The sequence below is a fragment of the Artemia franciscana genome, chromosome 16 (assembly GCF_032884065.1).
Source record: "Artemia franciscana chromosome 16, ASM3288406v1, whole genome shotgun sequence".
NCBI lineage: Eukaryota > Metazoa > Arthropoda > Branchiopoda > Anostraca > Artemiidae > Artemia > Artemia franciscana.
Window position 1 is genome coordinate 11,802,309 of NC_088878.1, and position 15,742 is coordinate 11,818,050.

A 15,742-nucleotide genomic window follows, 5' to 3' on the forward strand; every position below is an offset into this window, starting at 1 on the left:
AAGCCCCCCCGCGCGCGTAAGTCGTTACGCGCCATAATAGTTACGCGCCATTGTAGTTGTGTCCCTATGTCCCACCTGTGAATATAGATAGATATATATATATATGGTTTTAACTACGTAAAACTTACGAATATACAACATTCTTTGCTGTCCCATTGTCTTTGCATATAAATAGATTGTCAGGTTTACCGACTCTTGAACATGCAACATATAATGGTCCATGGGAAAACAATCTGTATTCAGATCTATACCTCATGATTCTAATGATTGCCCTTGAGCTTTGTTGATGGTGATTGCTAATCGACCATTCCCTGTCCCGGTGTCCCGGTCGTCATTTACATCCCCCTGTTTCCTCCGGTGTCCCCGTTGTAGTTGTGTCCCTGTGTCCCGGTCGTCATTTATATTCCCTGTGTCCCGGTCGTCATTTGTATCCCGGTGTCCCGGTCTGTATATACATTCGTTTTTTAGTTTTGTTTTTCTCCTTTATTTTTTTCCTTTTTTTTTCTTTTTTAGCTTATTTAGATTTTTAGATTTTTTAGTTTTTTTATTAGTTTTTAGTTTTTTTTTCTTTTTAGTTTTTTTGTCCCGGTCGTCATTTATATCCCCCTGTTTCCCCCGGTGTCCCCGTTGTAGTTGTGTCCCTGTGTCCCGGTCGTCATTTATATTCCCTGTGTCCCGGTCGTCATTTGTATCCCGGTGTACCGGTCTGTATATACATTCGTTTTTTAGTTTTGTTTTTCTCCTTTATTTTTTTCCTTTTTTTTTCTTTTTTAGTTTATTTAGATTTTTAGATTTTTTAGTTTTTTTATTAGTTTTTAGTTTTTTTTTCTTTTTAGTTTTTTTGTAGTTTTTACCTTCTTTTTAGTTTTGTTAATTTTTTTTTTACTTATGTCCTGGTCGTCATTTATACTCCCTATGTCCCGGTGCTTTGTTGATTGCTAATCGAACATTCCTTTTGTCCTGGTCGCTTTCTCTTTGAGTGTCGTCATTTATTTTTTTCTTTTTTAGTTCTTTTAGTTTTTACCTTTTTTAGTTTTTTTTAGTTTTTTAGATGAAAATTTTTTTTAGTTTTTTCCTTTTTTTCTTTTTAGTTTTTATTGGTTTTTACCTTTATGTTAGCTTATTTTTCAGTTTTTTCCTTTTTTTTTAGTTTTTTTTTATTTTTTATTTTTTTTAGTTTTTTACCTTTTTTTAGTTTTTTTAGTTTTTTTAGTTTTTTTAGTTTTTTAGCTTTTTTACTTTTTTTATTAGTTTTTAGTTTTTTTGTAGTTTTTGCCTTTTTTTAGTTTTTTCAGTTTTTTTTTAGTTTTTTATTGGTTTTTACCTTTATTTTAGCTTATTTTTCAGTTTTTTCCTTTTTTTTAGTTTTTTTTAGTTTTTAGTTTTTTTAGTTTTTTACCTTTTTTTAGTTTTTTTAGTTTTTTTAGTTTTTTAGCTTTTTTATTTTTTTATTAGTTTTTAGTTTTTTTTGTAGTTTTTGCCTTTTTTTTAGTTTTTTTAGTTTTTTAGCTTTTTTATTAGTTTTTAGTTTTTTTTGTAGTTTTTGCCTTTTTTTAGTTTGACAACTTATTTTTATATATATAGATAGTTTTTTTTTTACTTATGTCCTGGTCGTCATTTATACTCCCTGTGTCCCGGTGCTTTGTTGATTGCTAATCGAACATTCCTTTTGTCCTGGTCGCTTTCTCTTTGAGTGTCGTCATTTATTAGTTTTTTCCTTTTTTTCTTTTTAGTTTTTTATTGGTTTTTACCTTTATTTTAGCTTATTTTTCAGTTTTTTCCTTTTTTTTAGTTTTTTTTATTTTTTATTTTTTTCAGTTTTTTACCTTTTTTTAGTTTTTTTAGTTTTTTTAGTTTTTTAGCTTTTTTACTTTTTTTATTAGTTTTTAGTTTTTTTTTGTAGTTTTTGCCTTTTTTTAGTTTTTTCAGTTGTTTTTTTTTAGTTTTTTATTGGTTTTTACCTTTATAGTTTTTTTAGTTTTTTAGCTTTTTTATTTTTTTTATTAGTTTTTAGTTTTTTTTGTAGTTTTTGCCTTTTTTTAGTTTTTTCAGTTTTGACGTCACCTGATCCAGTTTTTTCAGGTGACGTCACCTGACCCATCCACACATCCACAGACAGACAACTTATTTTTATATATATATATATATATATATATATATATATATATATATATATATATATATATATATATATATATATATGCTGTTGGGGTGGCGCGAAGCGCCACCCCAACAGCTAGTATATATATATATATATATATATATATATATATATATATATATATATATATATATATATATATATATATATATATATATATATATATATATATATATATATATATATATATATATATATATATACTTAAGGACAAGGGATGAATATATATCTTTCTACTTTATAGGAACAAAATGTCATTGAGTGACCGATTTGTTTTGAAATCCCTATGAAAAAATGTCGTGATGTTGGTAATTTTACCGTTTGGCTGTAAGAGCTTTTGCGAGGCGCTTAGTAACATTATTCTCTGATCATCAAGGAAGAATTTAAGGTATTGATTACACAGAGAGAGCATTTATATTATTTATCAAAGCGCGACGACGGAGTGGGGGGTTTTAACTCAGGAAAAATAGAACAATTGATGTATTTTTAACTTACAAAAGGGTGACCAATTCTTAATGACATTTCATAATTAGAATGAACCCATATCTTAGAGCTCTTATTTTAAATTCCGACAAGATCTGGTGACATTGAGGGGAGTTGGAGGGAGAAACCGGAAATTTTGGGAAACACCTAGAGTGGATAGATCAGGATGAAACCTTGTGGGAAGAATAAGCGCATTTCGTGATTGACATAAACAGACTGGATTCAATCTCTTTGGGGAAGCTGGGACGGGTCCAGTGCTTTGGTGAGGTCGGTGCTTCTGGACGTGCTAGGAAGATGAAAATTGGTAGGCGTGTCTGGGACCTGCACAGATTGACTTTATAACAGTCGTCTCCCCGACTCGACCATCTGGGGGGCCGAAGGCAAAGGAAAAATGAGGTATTTTTAACTTACAAATGGGTGATCGGACCTGAATGAATTTTTATATTTATAAGGACCTAGTGTCTCAGAGCTCTTATTTTAAATCCTGACCGGCATTAGGCCTCTGATTCTCCTTTTAAGGCAATGTATCGATTTTTACAATTTAGCTAGAGCTCATGCCACATGAGCTCTTGGCTCTTGCAAACTCGTCACAAGTGCTATATGAGCTCTTGCACTTGTTATTCTTTTGATTCTGAACACTTTTTCTGTTGAAGAATGCTTCTTAGTCTCTGTTTACTTTTTTCGCAATCAAAATATAAAAAAAAGTTACCTGTGCTTACCAAAAAAGTACTTACCTGCTTCATTAGTATATCCTTGGGCAAAGTGTCTGCATGACAATCTTCCATATAATTTCTTTTTTTCCCATTACTCCTGTCGATGCCAAACTTTTTCGGACACCCTGCCATTTCTCTTACGTCTGTTCTCTTTCTAACCTATTCGCACTATTTTTGCCTCATTCTTTAGTTGTTCAGGGCTATCTCTTATTTCCTAAACTTCTAAAACATCCTGGTGTACATTCTTCCTAATATCTAATACCAATAGAAAGTGATCTGCACCAAGCTTATTCATATTTTGAACATTAAGGAATCCAGGAGATAGTCTAGGGTTCATCAAGATATGATCTACTACACTAAAATTTAAGGCTGAAGAAAAAGTAAACTCACCCCTTCTTATCATGGCCGAACCTCATGTTTCCAATGACCAGACCAGATTCTCCAAAGAGATACAAGAGCTCCCAAACAGTTGATTTTCTATTCTTATCTTAGCTGCTTCTTGGTATCTTGTATGCTCCTTGTATCTTATTTAAGAATTAACGACGCTTCTTGACTACTAAGGTCCCTGCGTCGGCCCTGCAGTGCATTTCTGCAGCGTGATTCGATCTCTGGATCCCGTATTACCAAGCTAAGGTCAAATCCACTGCGCCACCACAGGACATGCTCCTCGTATCGCTACGTTTTATCAATTATCGTTCTAGGGACATTTGTGCTGGATTTGGAACTAACCAAAAGACACTATGTGTATACTGAACCAATCGTTCTCTATATATTCGCTGAAGTTTCTTATTTGCAATCGTAAGCACATTGCTTTTTTATTTAGTTTTAAAGCAACATTTAGTTTTAAAGCAATATTGGCCAATTGCATAATTATGTAGGGTTGACATACGCAACCTTCAGATCAGAATGAGCCACTTGCTGCGCTTCTTTAATAACTTCGGGATCATAGTAACCAATGACTTTCGAGCATATTGTGTCTATTTTTATGCCGTCCAGCCTCGATATTGTAATAAAGTTCTGCATCGGCTTGAAAATTAGTTTTTCTTCAACTGCCTTTATATTGCACACTTTAGTAAATGTTCCAGTAGGGGATAAGTTGTTACCAACTTCTCACTTTTCTAATAAAACGGGAAGTGTGGGACCCGGTACACCTATCCCCAGCAGTTTAAGTACAAAAGTACGGCTGGTACTACGGCACATCTCTACCGTCCCCGCTCCCTTCTGCAAAGTTAGGAAACTTGACGATGTTTATCCCATTTATTCGCCAAACAATTTTAGATTTTTTTTAAAAAAAAAACAACTATTTACTATTTTGTTGTATAGCCACCACAGATATATTCTCTTCTAATAGATACTGCTAATTGAATCTCTTTCTTCACGACTCTGTACTTATTAAGTCACAAAATCTCAGAGGATTTAATGTCAATAGCAGCTAAATAAGACAATCGGATTATATGTGTCTCTAAGGAAAATCACGCAATCTTTCTTTATAAGTTAAAAAACGTATTACAAAACCTAAAAGAGAATAGAAACGGTAACAAAAAGCTAACCATTTTCTAAAGAAGAAGAAGTTGGGTTTTTGAATTTTTCTTTAAGTTGTTGTCTTTCCTGAATATCCAGGCCACTCAAATTCTCCCATGCAATATACCCTTGTAAGACTGCAAGTAGGGACTTGAAGATGGCGATGGGCATGCAAACTATGACAAGGATCCTGAAGAGGTCAGTACAAAGAACTAAGGGTCCTTCTGTGAAGTATAGGAGATAAAACATGGTGTAGAAAAGTTCGCTGCCAGCACACATCGTGAAAAGGAATATCCGAGACGTGTAATAAAATCGTAAGAATGTGTTTTCAGACGGGCCAATGCATTCATGACTCCTCTTTCCAAGCAGTAGTGACGTGTGTAAATGGATCCAGTGACAAGCCATATCTGTGACCATAGAAAGTTGAAAGGCAAAAACCCAAGAAAGACAAAATGTTGACAAATTTACAAGAAGAGCCATCGTCATACATCGATCTGTCAGCATATCAAGCATAACTCCAAATTGTGAACTTTGGTTAAAATACCTTACTGCATGCCCATCAAAAGCATCTAAAATACCACTCAACAAATAAAGAGTAGCTGCAATAGTTGGTTGACTAGGCATTGCATACAATGCTGCAGTTCCAAAAACTACTCTTATATATCCTATTAAATTTGGAATGAAGAGAAAAACATTGTCTGTGGTAAACATACTTTGAAGAATAGTTCTTATCAAGAAACAAAGATCTGTAAGAAAAATCGGTTTTTGACTCAAGTTTTTTACATCAAGTAGGAGCTTATTGATTCTAGGGAAAACTAGCGCGTGTGCTTTTTTAAGGCAAGTTTCTTAATTTTCTAATGTTGTTTCCTAAAATTTTGGAATATATATGAAGATAAATCAAAATACTTTTGCAATCAAAATTTTCTGTTATTACTTTAAAAACTAAAATATTTTATTCGTTAATATATTATTAGACTGTTTTTCAAATGCCGTCAAATTTTATTTTTTTCAAACTCTTATGATGTATTTCTAATCTCAGGGTTCCAAAATTATGTCGTGTCTCTACATCGAATTATCTATCAAACTGGGAATTTAGCGTTTCTGTTTTTTGTTAAGCCTATGGTAACAACTTGGAGGCGTATCATGAAATGCCAGAATCAGTTCTGCTTCAAATGCATCATTGCCATATTTTTTACTAAATTATTTTTATGTTTCTTTGAAATCTGATTGAAGGGTATGGTTGATAACAAAGGTGACTTTCACAATGTCCCTGGTTCTAAAATATCTTTGAACCTGTGCCTCAGCAATCCGACAGTGCAAGTTCAACGGATCTGAAGAGTCGAATTCTCTTTTAGGAAATAATTCCCAGGTTTCCATCGAACCTCCAAGGTTTCTCTGTCTTTGGATTCTTTTGTATTCTCCATATTCAAATTTGGGTTTCTGAAAAGATTTTCTATGTCTAATAAATCATATTATGTTTAATGATCGTCAAATTAGAATTTGAGAATGTACCAATATGTTGCTTCCTAAAATTTCGGAATATGTATGAAAATTATTCAAAATAATTTTTTGCAATTACTACTTTCTGGAATTAGTTTAAAAAAACATAAAAATATTTTATTTATTATTATGTTATCAGATTGTTTTTCTAATGGTCAAATTTTATATGTTTAAACTCGTATGATGTATTTCTAGTCTCAAGGTTCCAAGATTATTTTATGTCTCTACATTTAATCACCTATCAAGCTGGGAATTTAGCGTTTCTACTTTTTGTTAAACTTATCTTAACAACTTGGAGACGTGCCTTGAAATACCAGAATTGGTTTTGCTTCGCATTCATCATCGCCATATTTTTTCCTAAGTTTTTTTTATTCTTTAAAATCTGATTTAAGGATATGGTTGATAACAAAGGTGACTTTCACATCGTCTCTAATTTTAAATATGGTCGAAATTCCACCTCAGCCATCCGAAAAACCAGGTCCAAGAGATCTAAATCTATCAATAATTTTATTAACGTTGTTGATCCGCAGCTACAAATGGATCAGTAACACCAAAAAGTTGCGAAACTTTCATTTACAAGCCCAAAGAGGAAGACTTGGAAGATACTTTGCATACTTGTAATAGCTTACGGATTGTCCGTGAATCAGTCATGGTAAATAGCTTCCAAAAAGGAGCTAGGGCTAAGACATCAGGAATTGTGTAAGCGTTATAGAGTATAGCCAAAAAATTCCTACACACATACTTTTCAGGTCAGTACCAAGGGGTAAGCCCAGAAAAGTTAGGGATGACGAAAGTTCGATATCAGAATCACCTAAAGTGACTTTGGTACTATCAGAACCTGGTCCTGGTGAACTTAAACCATTCACTCTTACTCGGATTTAATTTTAGACCAACATCGTTATACTCCTCATTTAAACTTGCAAAATTCTTCTCTATTAAAGCCAGGGTTCTACTCAAATTAAGAATATCAGCATAATTCAATAGTAGCGCGTAAGATTTTATTGGTCTTATTCCAGTCCTTCTTTACTGACCATTTGCAACTCTTACCTTGGTTTGAGACTCGGAACTATCAATGGCAAAACTGTTCAGGATAGGGAAATGATCAGAATCACGAAAAGAAAAATAGACATGGCATGGTTCAGCGGGAGTAAACACAGAAGAACAAAGTATAAGGTCCAAGAACGATGTTGAACCGGAATTATGGATATAAGTGAAGGGAGAGTCGTTGTCAATGTGTCGAGTCAGCACACACGCAGCAAAAGTTGCGCGCTGGGGCTGGCCACATTGGACAAGCCACAGTTCATATCACCAGCAACTACTATTGACAAACCTAAGGAGGCACACAAGCTTAGGGATCTTGCAAGGCTGGCACAGGCTCGGGTAAATCTATCGTCAGACTTTTTTTATGATGAGATTATTTTATTTTCAAAAAAACATGAACTAATGAAAGATCATAGATTATCACAAGAAAATCAAATAGATCAGACTAACACACACCTTACTAACCCTCGTATCTAAGCATTACAAAGGGCGGCAACTCCTGGTAAGACCTTTCCTTCCAAAAGCTCAAGACTAGCTCCCCCACCAGTAGAAACATGACTGACTTTACTTTCAGTGCCCCATTTAGCAGCACAAGTAGCAGTATCACCACCACCAATTATAACAGTGGCACCACGAGCTGTAGCATCTACAGCTGCATCCATAATAGCTTTAGTAGCGTATGCAAATTTTTGAAATTCAAAAACTCCAATAGGTCCATTCCATACAATGGTTTTAGCTTTTGAAATAGGTTCAACAAACTTTTTAACTGTTTCTGGTCCAGCATCAAGGCCCATCCAGCCAGATGGAATCTCATCAGCAATTTTAGCACTTCCAGTATTAGTATCTTCAGCAAATTTGTCAGCTGTTACGAAATCAACTGGAAGATGAATTGTAACGTTCTTCTCTTGGGCTTTCGCAACCAGTTTTTCTACAATTTTAGCACCTTCAGCATCAAAAAGAGAATTTCCAATTTCCATGTTGTTTATTACTTTTAAGAATGTGTATGCCATTCCACCTCCAATAATCATCTCATCAACTTTATCAATAAGACTCTCAATAAGTTGTATTTTATCAGCAACTTTAGCACCTCCTAAAATAGCAAGGAATGGTCGATCTGGATTCTCAAGGGCTTTAGCAAAATATTGAAGTTCTTTTTTCAGCAAAAATCCTGAGGCTCGAATGTCAAACCCGTCTCCCATCATAGAGCTATGAGCTCTATGAGCAGTGCCAAAGGCATCATTCACATAAACGTCTCCCAGCCTTTTTAAGGAATCACGGAATTTTGTCACATTTACTGGGTTGGCTTTTACTTTCTGTCCCGAAGCATCAATTCCTTTCCCTTCTTCTTCTACATGGAACCGAAGGTTTTCAAGCAATATAATCGAGCCCTGAGGGGGGTCAGCACATTCTTTTTCAATTTTTGCTCCAACACAATCATCCAAAAATTTGACATCTTTACCAAGAAGCTTCTTGAGCTCTTCAGCCACAGGTTTCAAAGAGTATTTGAGCTCTCTGCGTCCATCTGGACGGCCCAAGTGCGACATAAGCACAATTGACTTTGCACCCTGCTCAAGAGTATACCTTATTGTCTCAAGTGCGGCAGCAATTCTTTGATTGTTTGTGATTTTATCCTCTTTTAAAGGAACGTTGAAATCTACTCTCATAAGAACCCGTTTATTCTTTAAATCAATGGCATCAATGCTTAATTTATCAAAGCTCATTTTGTTATAAAGAAAAATCAGGATAACAGCCTTAGGGTTTTCAGAATGTCCTTGAATTGACTGATTATTGCCATGATGTTTAACGCTCATCAAATTAGCATTTGAGAACATACCAATATGTTGTTTTGTAAAATTTCGGAATATATATGAAAATAATTCAAAATACTTTTGCAATTATGACTTCCTGGAATTAGCTTAAAAACATAAAATATTTCATTCGTTACTATATTCAGATTGATTTTCTAATGACGTCATTCCTGGATTGAGGTTCAATCCTCAGTAATGTCACAAGGATTTTAGTTTTTTAGAGAATTGTGTTTAAAAATTCCGCTATTGATGGTATTAACAATGAAAAGAAACTACCACCCGCTTGAACAAGTCATTTCCTTTTAAATTTTGGTGGAATAGCAAGTTCAATTGGAATCAATTCATAACGTTTAGTAGTTTTTCTAGAGAATTTTGTTTAAAAGTTCCGCTATTATTGGTATTAACAATGAAAAGAAACTACCACCCGCTTGAACAAGTCATTTCCTTTTAAATTGTTTTCTTTCTTTTTGTAAGCTAGGTTGTGTACAAGTGAACGATGTGGCTTTGTCTGATGCTTAATTACTTCTGGCAGCTGAATATTACCTTCAATTAAATTTAAACGAAGTTCAGATAGTTAATTGAATTTATTGTCAATGCTGTGTTTGAGTATGGGCTTTCTAAGGCGTGCTTTTAAAATTACCTAGGACAAAAAATAAATATAAGTTTGTATGTAGTTTCTTCAATTTCATGATAGCTGCTAAAGGTTTGTTTTACTATTCACGGGTAGATATACATTAATTTCATTGTCAAAAATATTCTTGAGCACACGTAAATCTTCGAGCGAGTTTCGATTAAGATCCAATGGAAGGTAACCATAAGGTCTATTTGTAGCTCACTTATACGCTGAGAATAAAAAATTTGGTTCGCCAGGTTAAATTTGTTTGTTTAAAGTTACCAAAGAACTACAATCACGGAAATTTTTTCTTGATGATACCAAACCGTGAATAACTGTTACATCATCTGAGACCATTCATTCATCGATTGAACTTCATTATCAATAATAAATCTTGAGTTTGGTTCGATAATATTCGATAAACACGTCAAGTCCCCGTTTGAATTTTAAGGTTCGTGCAATAGTCTTTATTTTATCATTGGCCTCTTGTTACAGACTAGAAATAGTAGATTTTTTTTACGATTTTCTAAAAACGTTTATCACAATTTAGAATTTTGTTTGTTAAAACTGTTGTTTAGCAAGACATTGAAGATCCACAAAGAAATTATCTGAATGGGGTTTTAAATTGATGCATGTCACACTTATCGTTGTCAAAATAAAACTGGCCTAACCTAGCCTCAATCTGTTGACTAAATGCTACAAGACAAAAAATAATAAAATAGCATTGTTTCTTTAATGCATAAATAAATACGCAATAAATTTTTGAAACCTGTTTACATAAGCACTGATACATATTTATATGGATATTAAAAAATGTATAAAAGCATTTATAAGGGGATCATTTCTAAATGAAGGAAGGGATATTGAGTTTTCATAATCAATTTTTGTTAAAAATTATTAACAAGAAACTTCCATTTTAAAATTCTATCCGAACACTTTATGTATAGTGCCTCTTCTTCCTTGGTCTTGGGAAATGCCCCCCCCCCAAAAAACAACAAAATTCTATAAGCAAAATAGATTTTTCTAGGTGATTTTAATTTAGTTACAGTATTATTCAAATTATACAAAAATCTGTTACATATAAAATAATATATAAAAATATATAAGATATATAAATATTTATTGATTTAAATAGTCACAGTTAGAATAGGCCCCACCCCAGGTCCCGACCCACAAGAAGGGTCTAGTGGCCGACCGAAGGCTGGATCCCTTCTCCCATGCAGGCCGTATGTGGGCCTGCAACAACAATAACTCTGCCTTTTGCACACGGAATATTGTGTTAACAAATCTCTCCCACCTCCTAACTACTACTATTGAATTTAAAGGATTTTATCTTGACCGAGACCTCCATATTGTCCACATTCATCTCCATCTGAAAACCTCATGGGGTAGTAACTTCAAAACCACACTCACAAATACAGACATGAGATTTTTCTCCACTCTAACTGTTTAGTTTTATATTTTCAAGCACGAATCAATATGACTTTTGCTCTTGAAACAAAACTACTTTTTACACAGTTTCAATAAACACTAATATCGAAATTGTCTTTTAACATAATTTTTAGGCACCCCCTTGCAGACTTGTTTGACCTCCCCATTGTAAGTTTACGTGCAGCACACCTATGGCCCTGGAGGCACACCATGGGATATCAAATCACTCACCGTCTCGGATTTTAAGCATTAATAGTTGATTTATCCCCATGTGTCACGAATGCTAAACGAGAATCAATGTAGGAAACGGCAGTTATGACAATGACCTGTTTGTATGGCAGCGATGTCTTGCATAGATTTCCGTTTCTAAGCTTGAATTTTAGATTTCCAAGCTTGAACTCTTATGTTTTGTCAACAATTCTCTAAAGTTAGAATTTATTGAAAGTTAGAACATTGAAGGTATTCATTATACGCATATGTAATGTAATTCATTATATATATATATATATATATATATATATATATATATATATATATATATATATATATATATATATATATATATATATATATATATATGTATATATATATAGCTGTTGGGGTGGCGCCTTGCGCCACCCTAACACCTAGTTGGTGGGGGCGCTTCGCGCCCCCCAAGCCCCCCTGCGCGCGTAAGTCATTACACGCCATTGTAGTTGTGTCCCTGTGTCCCACCTGTGAATATAGAAATAAATATATATATATATATATATATATATATATATATATATATATATATATATATATATGTTTTTAACTACGTAAAACTTGCGAATATACAACATTCTTTGATGTCCCATTGTCTGTGCATATAAATCGATTGTCAGGTTTACCGACTTTTGAACAAGCAACATAAAATTGTCCATGGGAAAAATAAATCCGTATTCAGATCTATACATGATTGTTCTAATGATTGCACTTGAGCTTTGTTGATGGTGATTGCTAATCGAACATTCCTTGTGTCCCCGTCGTCATTTATATATCCGCCTGTGCCCCCGGCATCCCCTTGTAGTTGTGTCCCTGTGTCCCGGTCGTCATTTATATTCCCAGTATCCCGGTCGTCATTTGTGTCCCAGTGTCCCTGTCTGTAATTTCTCTTTGAGCGTCCCAGTCGTCATTTATATTCCATGTGTTCCGGTGTCCCGGTCGTCATTTGTGTCCCAGTCTGTAATTTATCTTTGAGTGTCCCGGTCGTCATTTATATCTCCCGGTCGTTATTTGTGTCCCAGTGTCCCAGTCTGCAATTTCTCTTTGAGTGTCCCGGTTGTCATTTATATTCCCTGTGTCCCGGTTTTTAATTTTGTTTTTCGCCTTTATTTTTCAGTTTTTTTTCTTTTTTTAGTTTTTTTTTTCTTTTTCAGTTTTTAGTTTTTTTAGTTTTTTTATTAGTGTTTTTTTTTTTTCTTTTTTGCTTTTTTGTAGTTTTTATCTTTTTTTAGTTTTTTCTTTTTTAGTTTTTAGTCTTTTACCATTTTTTAGTTCTTTTTAATTTTTTAGCTTTTTTAGTTTTTTTAGAATTATCTTTAGTTTTTTTTGTAGTTTTTACCTTTTTTATTTTTTTTTCTTCTTTTGTATTTATGCTAAAGCCAAGGCTCGAGCCTGGAACCTCTCGGACCTGGAACCTGGAACATAACGCTTTACCAACTCAGCTACTTCGGCTTGAATACATTCGTTTTTGAATTGGTATATCTATCTTCTATCTATATATATAAAAATAAGTTGTCTGTCTGTGTGTCTGTCTGTCTGTCAGGTGACGTCATGTTTCTGTGTTGACTGACGTCATGAAGTTAGTTGTCGTCATTTTTACTTTGACGGTGATACAACATTAACAGCTTTTTTTTCGCTTTGCAAAAATGATTCTTTTGCAAAAAAACTGCTGTATACTGAAGTGCCTTCGTATTACACGTGGAATACTAAAAATAAAGTATTTGAACATCGAAAACAGGGTAAGTCAGTCGACGGCCAACCTACCATTTTCAAAGATACCACGATAGGAAGACTCTACACCGTTCACCCCAATCAACATGAATGCTTCTTTCTACGCCTGCTTTTGGTGAATGTACCCGGTCCGACATCCTTTGAGTATTTGAGAACTGTAAACGGTACTATACATGATACTTACTGTAGTGCATGCCAAGCTGTGAATTTATTGGAGAATGACCAACACTGGGATAACTGCATCAATGACGCGTGCGAAACGTCAACCCCAAGTCAAATTCGTGCATTGTTTGGCATCATTTTAACAACTTGCTCTCCATCAGCTCCTACAGAGTTATGGGAAAAATATAAGTCAAAAATGTCCGAAGATATACTCCATCGAAAACAGTTAGAGACGTCAGATATGACTTTTGATTTTACATCAGAAATTTATAACTACACTTTAGTTATTATAGAAGATTTGTGCGTACGTATGGCAAACAAACCTCTTCAGGATTTGGGAATGAAAACAGCCTTAGGGAAATTGTACATCCCTGCTTAACACCAAGTCTGCTCCTAATAACCCTAGAGAAATAGCCTACCCGTACTACAATCTTAACTATATTATACATAGATTCCATAATATTAACAAATACACTTGGTAGCCATAGGGATAACAACGACTTTATCATTAAACTTCTAACTACTCCGTTAAAAGCCCTTTGAAATCTAAAAATATAACCAATAGCCTGCCTTCGTCTCTCCTAACTTGTTTCCAAATCATCCCTAATGCAAAAAAAATCTGATCTAGAGGACTATAGCCTTTTCTGAACCCTGCCTGTGAATCTGATAAATTTCTATATTTGTCATCTAATTATCTATCCTAAGACATAATATCTTAGCAAAAACCTAACTATGCACATGAATTAAGCCTATACGTCTATGATTCCCATGGTCTAATCTATCCTCCTTGTTAAATAATGGCACTAGAATAGACATAGCCCAAGACAAGGACCGTTCTGAACTGTTCAATATACCGGAAAACATCCCTACTATACAGGCAGCAGCCATACCCATCCCCACTTCAAAAGCGCGGTAGGTATTCCATCTATACCTGGAGCAGACCCACCTCTCATTCCTTTCATTGTCTCCAAAACTTTACTTACCGGATCAACCAAACGTAATCATATTCTTTCATTGGCCTATCAACTACATCACGTACTGCAGATACCAGATCTACACTCAAACTAGTTCCTCCTTGGTCCCTAATCACTTCATTTTCTCTTTCCTCTAAATATGCAGGCCAAGAATCTACTGCTGAAATACCATCATAAACCTCTGCTCCTCCTGTAGAATTTTTAACTTTACGCCAAAAGGTCCTAATATCTCCTTCTCTATCACCTTTTTTCAGTTGCTCTCCTGTCTTAATTTCATGCTTTTTTTCGTAATCTTTAACAAGTTCTTATACTTATTCCGACTCAGCTTATAATCAAATAAAATCTAGTATTTTCCCTACTAGCTATAATATCACTCGCTTTCCACAGTAACTTTAAAACTCCCAGGCGTTTTCTTTCAGAATCATCATCGAAATATCCATTCTTAATATCATTCTTAACTATGCAATTTAAATTTGAGCCTACCTCATATACAACATCATGAACTAATACTAACGACTCCTCTATTTTTCCATCACCTAGTAAAATATTCTTCACTCGTCATTATACTCTGAAAATGTTTCTCTTTCTCTCCCGTTACTTTAAAGGCCTTTCTAATCCCTAAATCCTCAATTTCCCTCCGTTTTTTCTTCCTATCACTATTAGCTGCAAGTTTCTTTCGAAGTAACCCACTCAAAAGTAGCCCTAATAGGCGAGTCATCTGAACTTACCACTGCCATCACCTCTAAATCTGCACAAAGACGCTAAAGAGGAACATCCACCCAAAATATAGTCAATAACGCTTAGAGAAGCCCAAAGTGAGGTTTCCCACACCTCCATCTTTTCCAACTCTTCCATTCAAAATAAAAAAAAAATTTTCACCACAAAAATCAAAAATTTTACTTCCCCAATTGTTCTTTCATCTACTATGGTCCTTACTTCCCTCGGAGGAGATGGATTACTAAGTCATCCCAAACCTCCCAAGCAGCTTCATCCGTACAGGCATGAAAAGGGGAAATTTTCAGTGGCAAATGCCAAGAAGAGTCACGATGTTTTAAGAGCAGAGGAACAGGATGGTCGGCATCAATCTTCATAAGCTGAACAACAATTAGAAGCCATTGAGTGTTTAACAAGAGTTGGATGAATTTTAAAAGATTTTTTTTTTATGGAAATTAGGTAGTATATTAAAAAATTACTGTTGCGACATCCCACTGTAAACTTTTTTTTTTTTTTTTTTTTTTTTTTTTTTTTTTAGATGCACAATTTACTTTATTTCAACCAAAACGCGAAACCAGCCGTAAGCCTGGTTTCGCGTTGCTCTGGTTAATCCTTGACACGCCTTCGTTGATGTAAATTGGGCA

The 15,742-nt window shown here is 34.3% G+C and overlaps 2 protein-coding genes across 2 annotated transcripts; both read right to left on the reverse strand.

Moving 5' to 3' along the window:
- Positions 1 to 4,872: 4,872 nt before the first annotated feature.
- Positions 4,873 to 5,589, reverse strand: LOC136036763 (CDP-diacylglycerol--inositol 3-phosphatidyltransferase-like). The gene has a single exon (XM_065719087.1). The coding sequence runs from the start codon at positions 5,587 to 5,589 to the stop codon at positions 4,903 to 4,905; it is 687 nt and encodes a 228-aa protein (XP_065575159.1). The 3' UTR covers positions 4,873 to 4,902.
- A 1,646-nt stretch (positions 5,590 to 7,235) lies between these two features.
- Positions 7,236 to 9,140, reverse strand: LOC136036853 (phosphoglycerate kinase 1-like). Its single transcript, XM_065719180.1, has one exon. It carries the CDS (start codon positions 9,138 to 9,140, stop codon positions 7,893 to 7,895), a length of 1,248 nt encoding a protein of 415 aa, XP_065575252.1. The 3' UTR covers positions 7,236 to 7,892.
- Between the last annotated feature and the right edge of the window lie 6,602 nt (positions 9,141 to 15,742).

Excerpts from the sequence above, each read along its gene's own strand:
- LOC136036853 (XM_065719180.1), bottom strand. The coding sequence starts at position 9,140 with ATGAGCTTTGATAAATTAAGCATTGATGCCATTGATTTAAAGAATAAA.
- LOC136036763 (XM_065719087.1), bottom strand. The coding sequence starts at position 5,589 with ATGTTTACCACAGACAATGTTTTTCTCTTCATTCCAAATTTAATAGGA.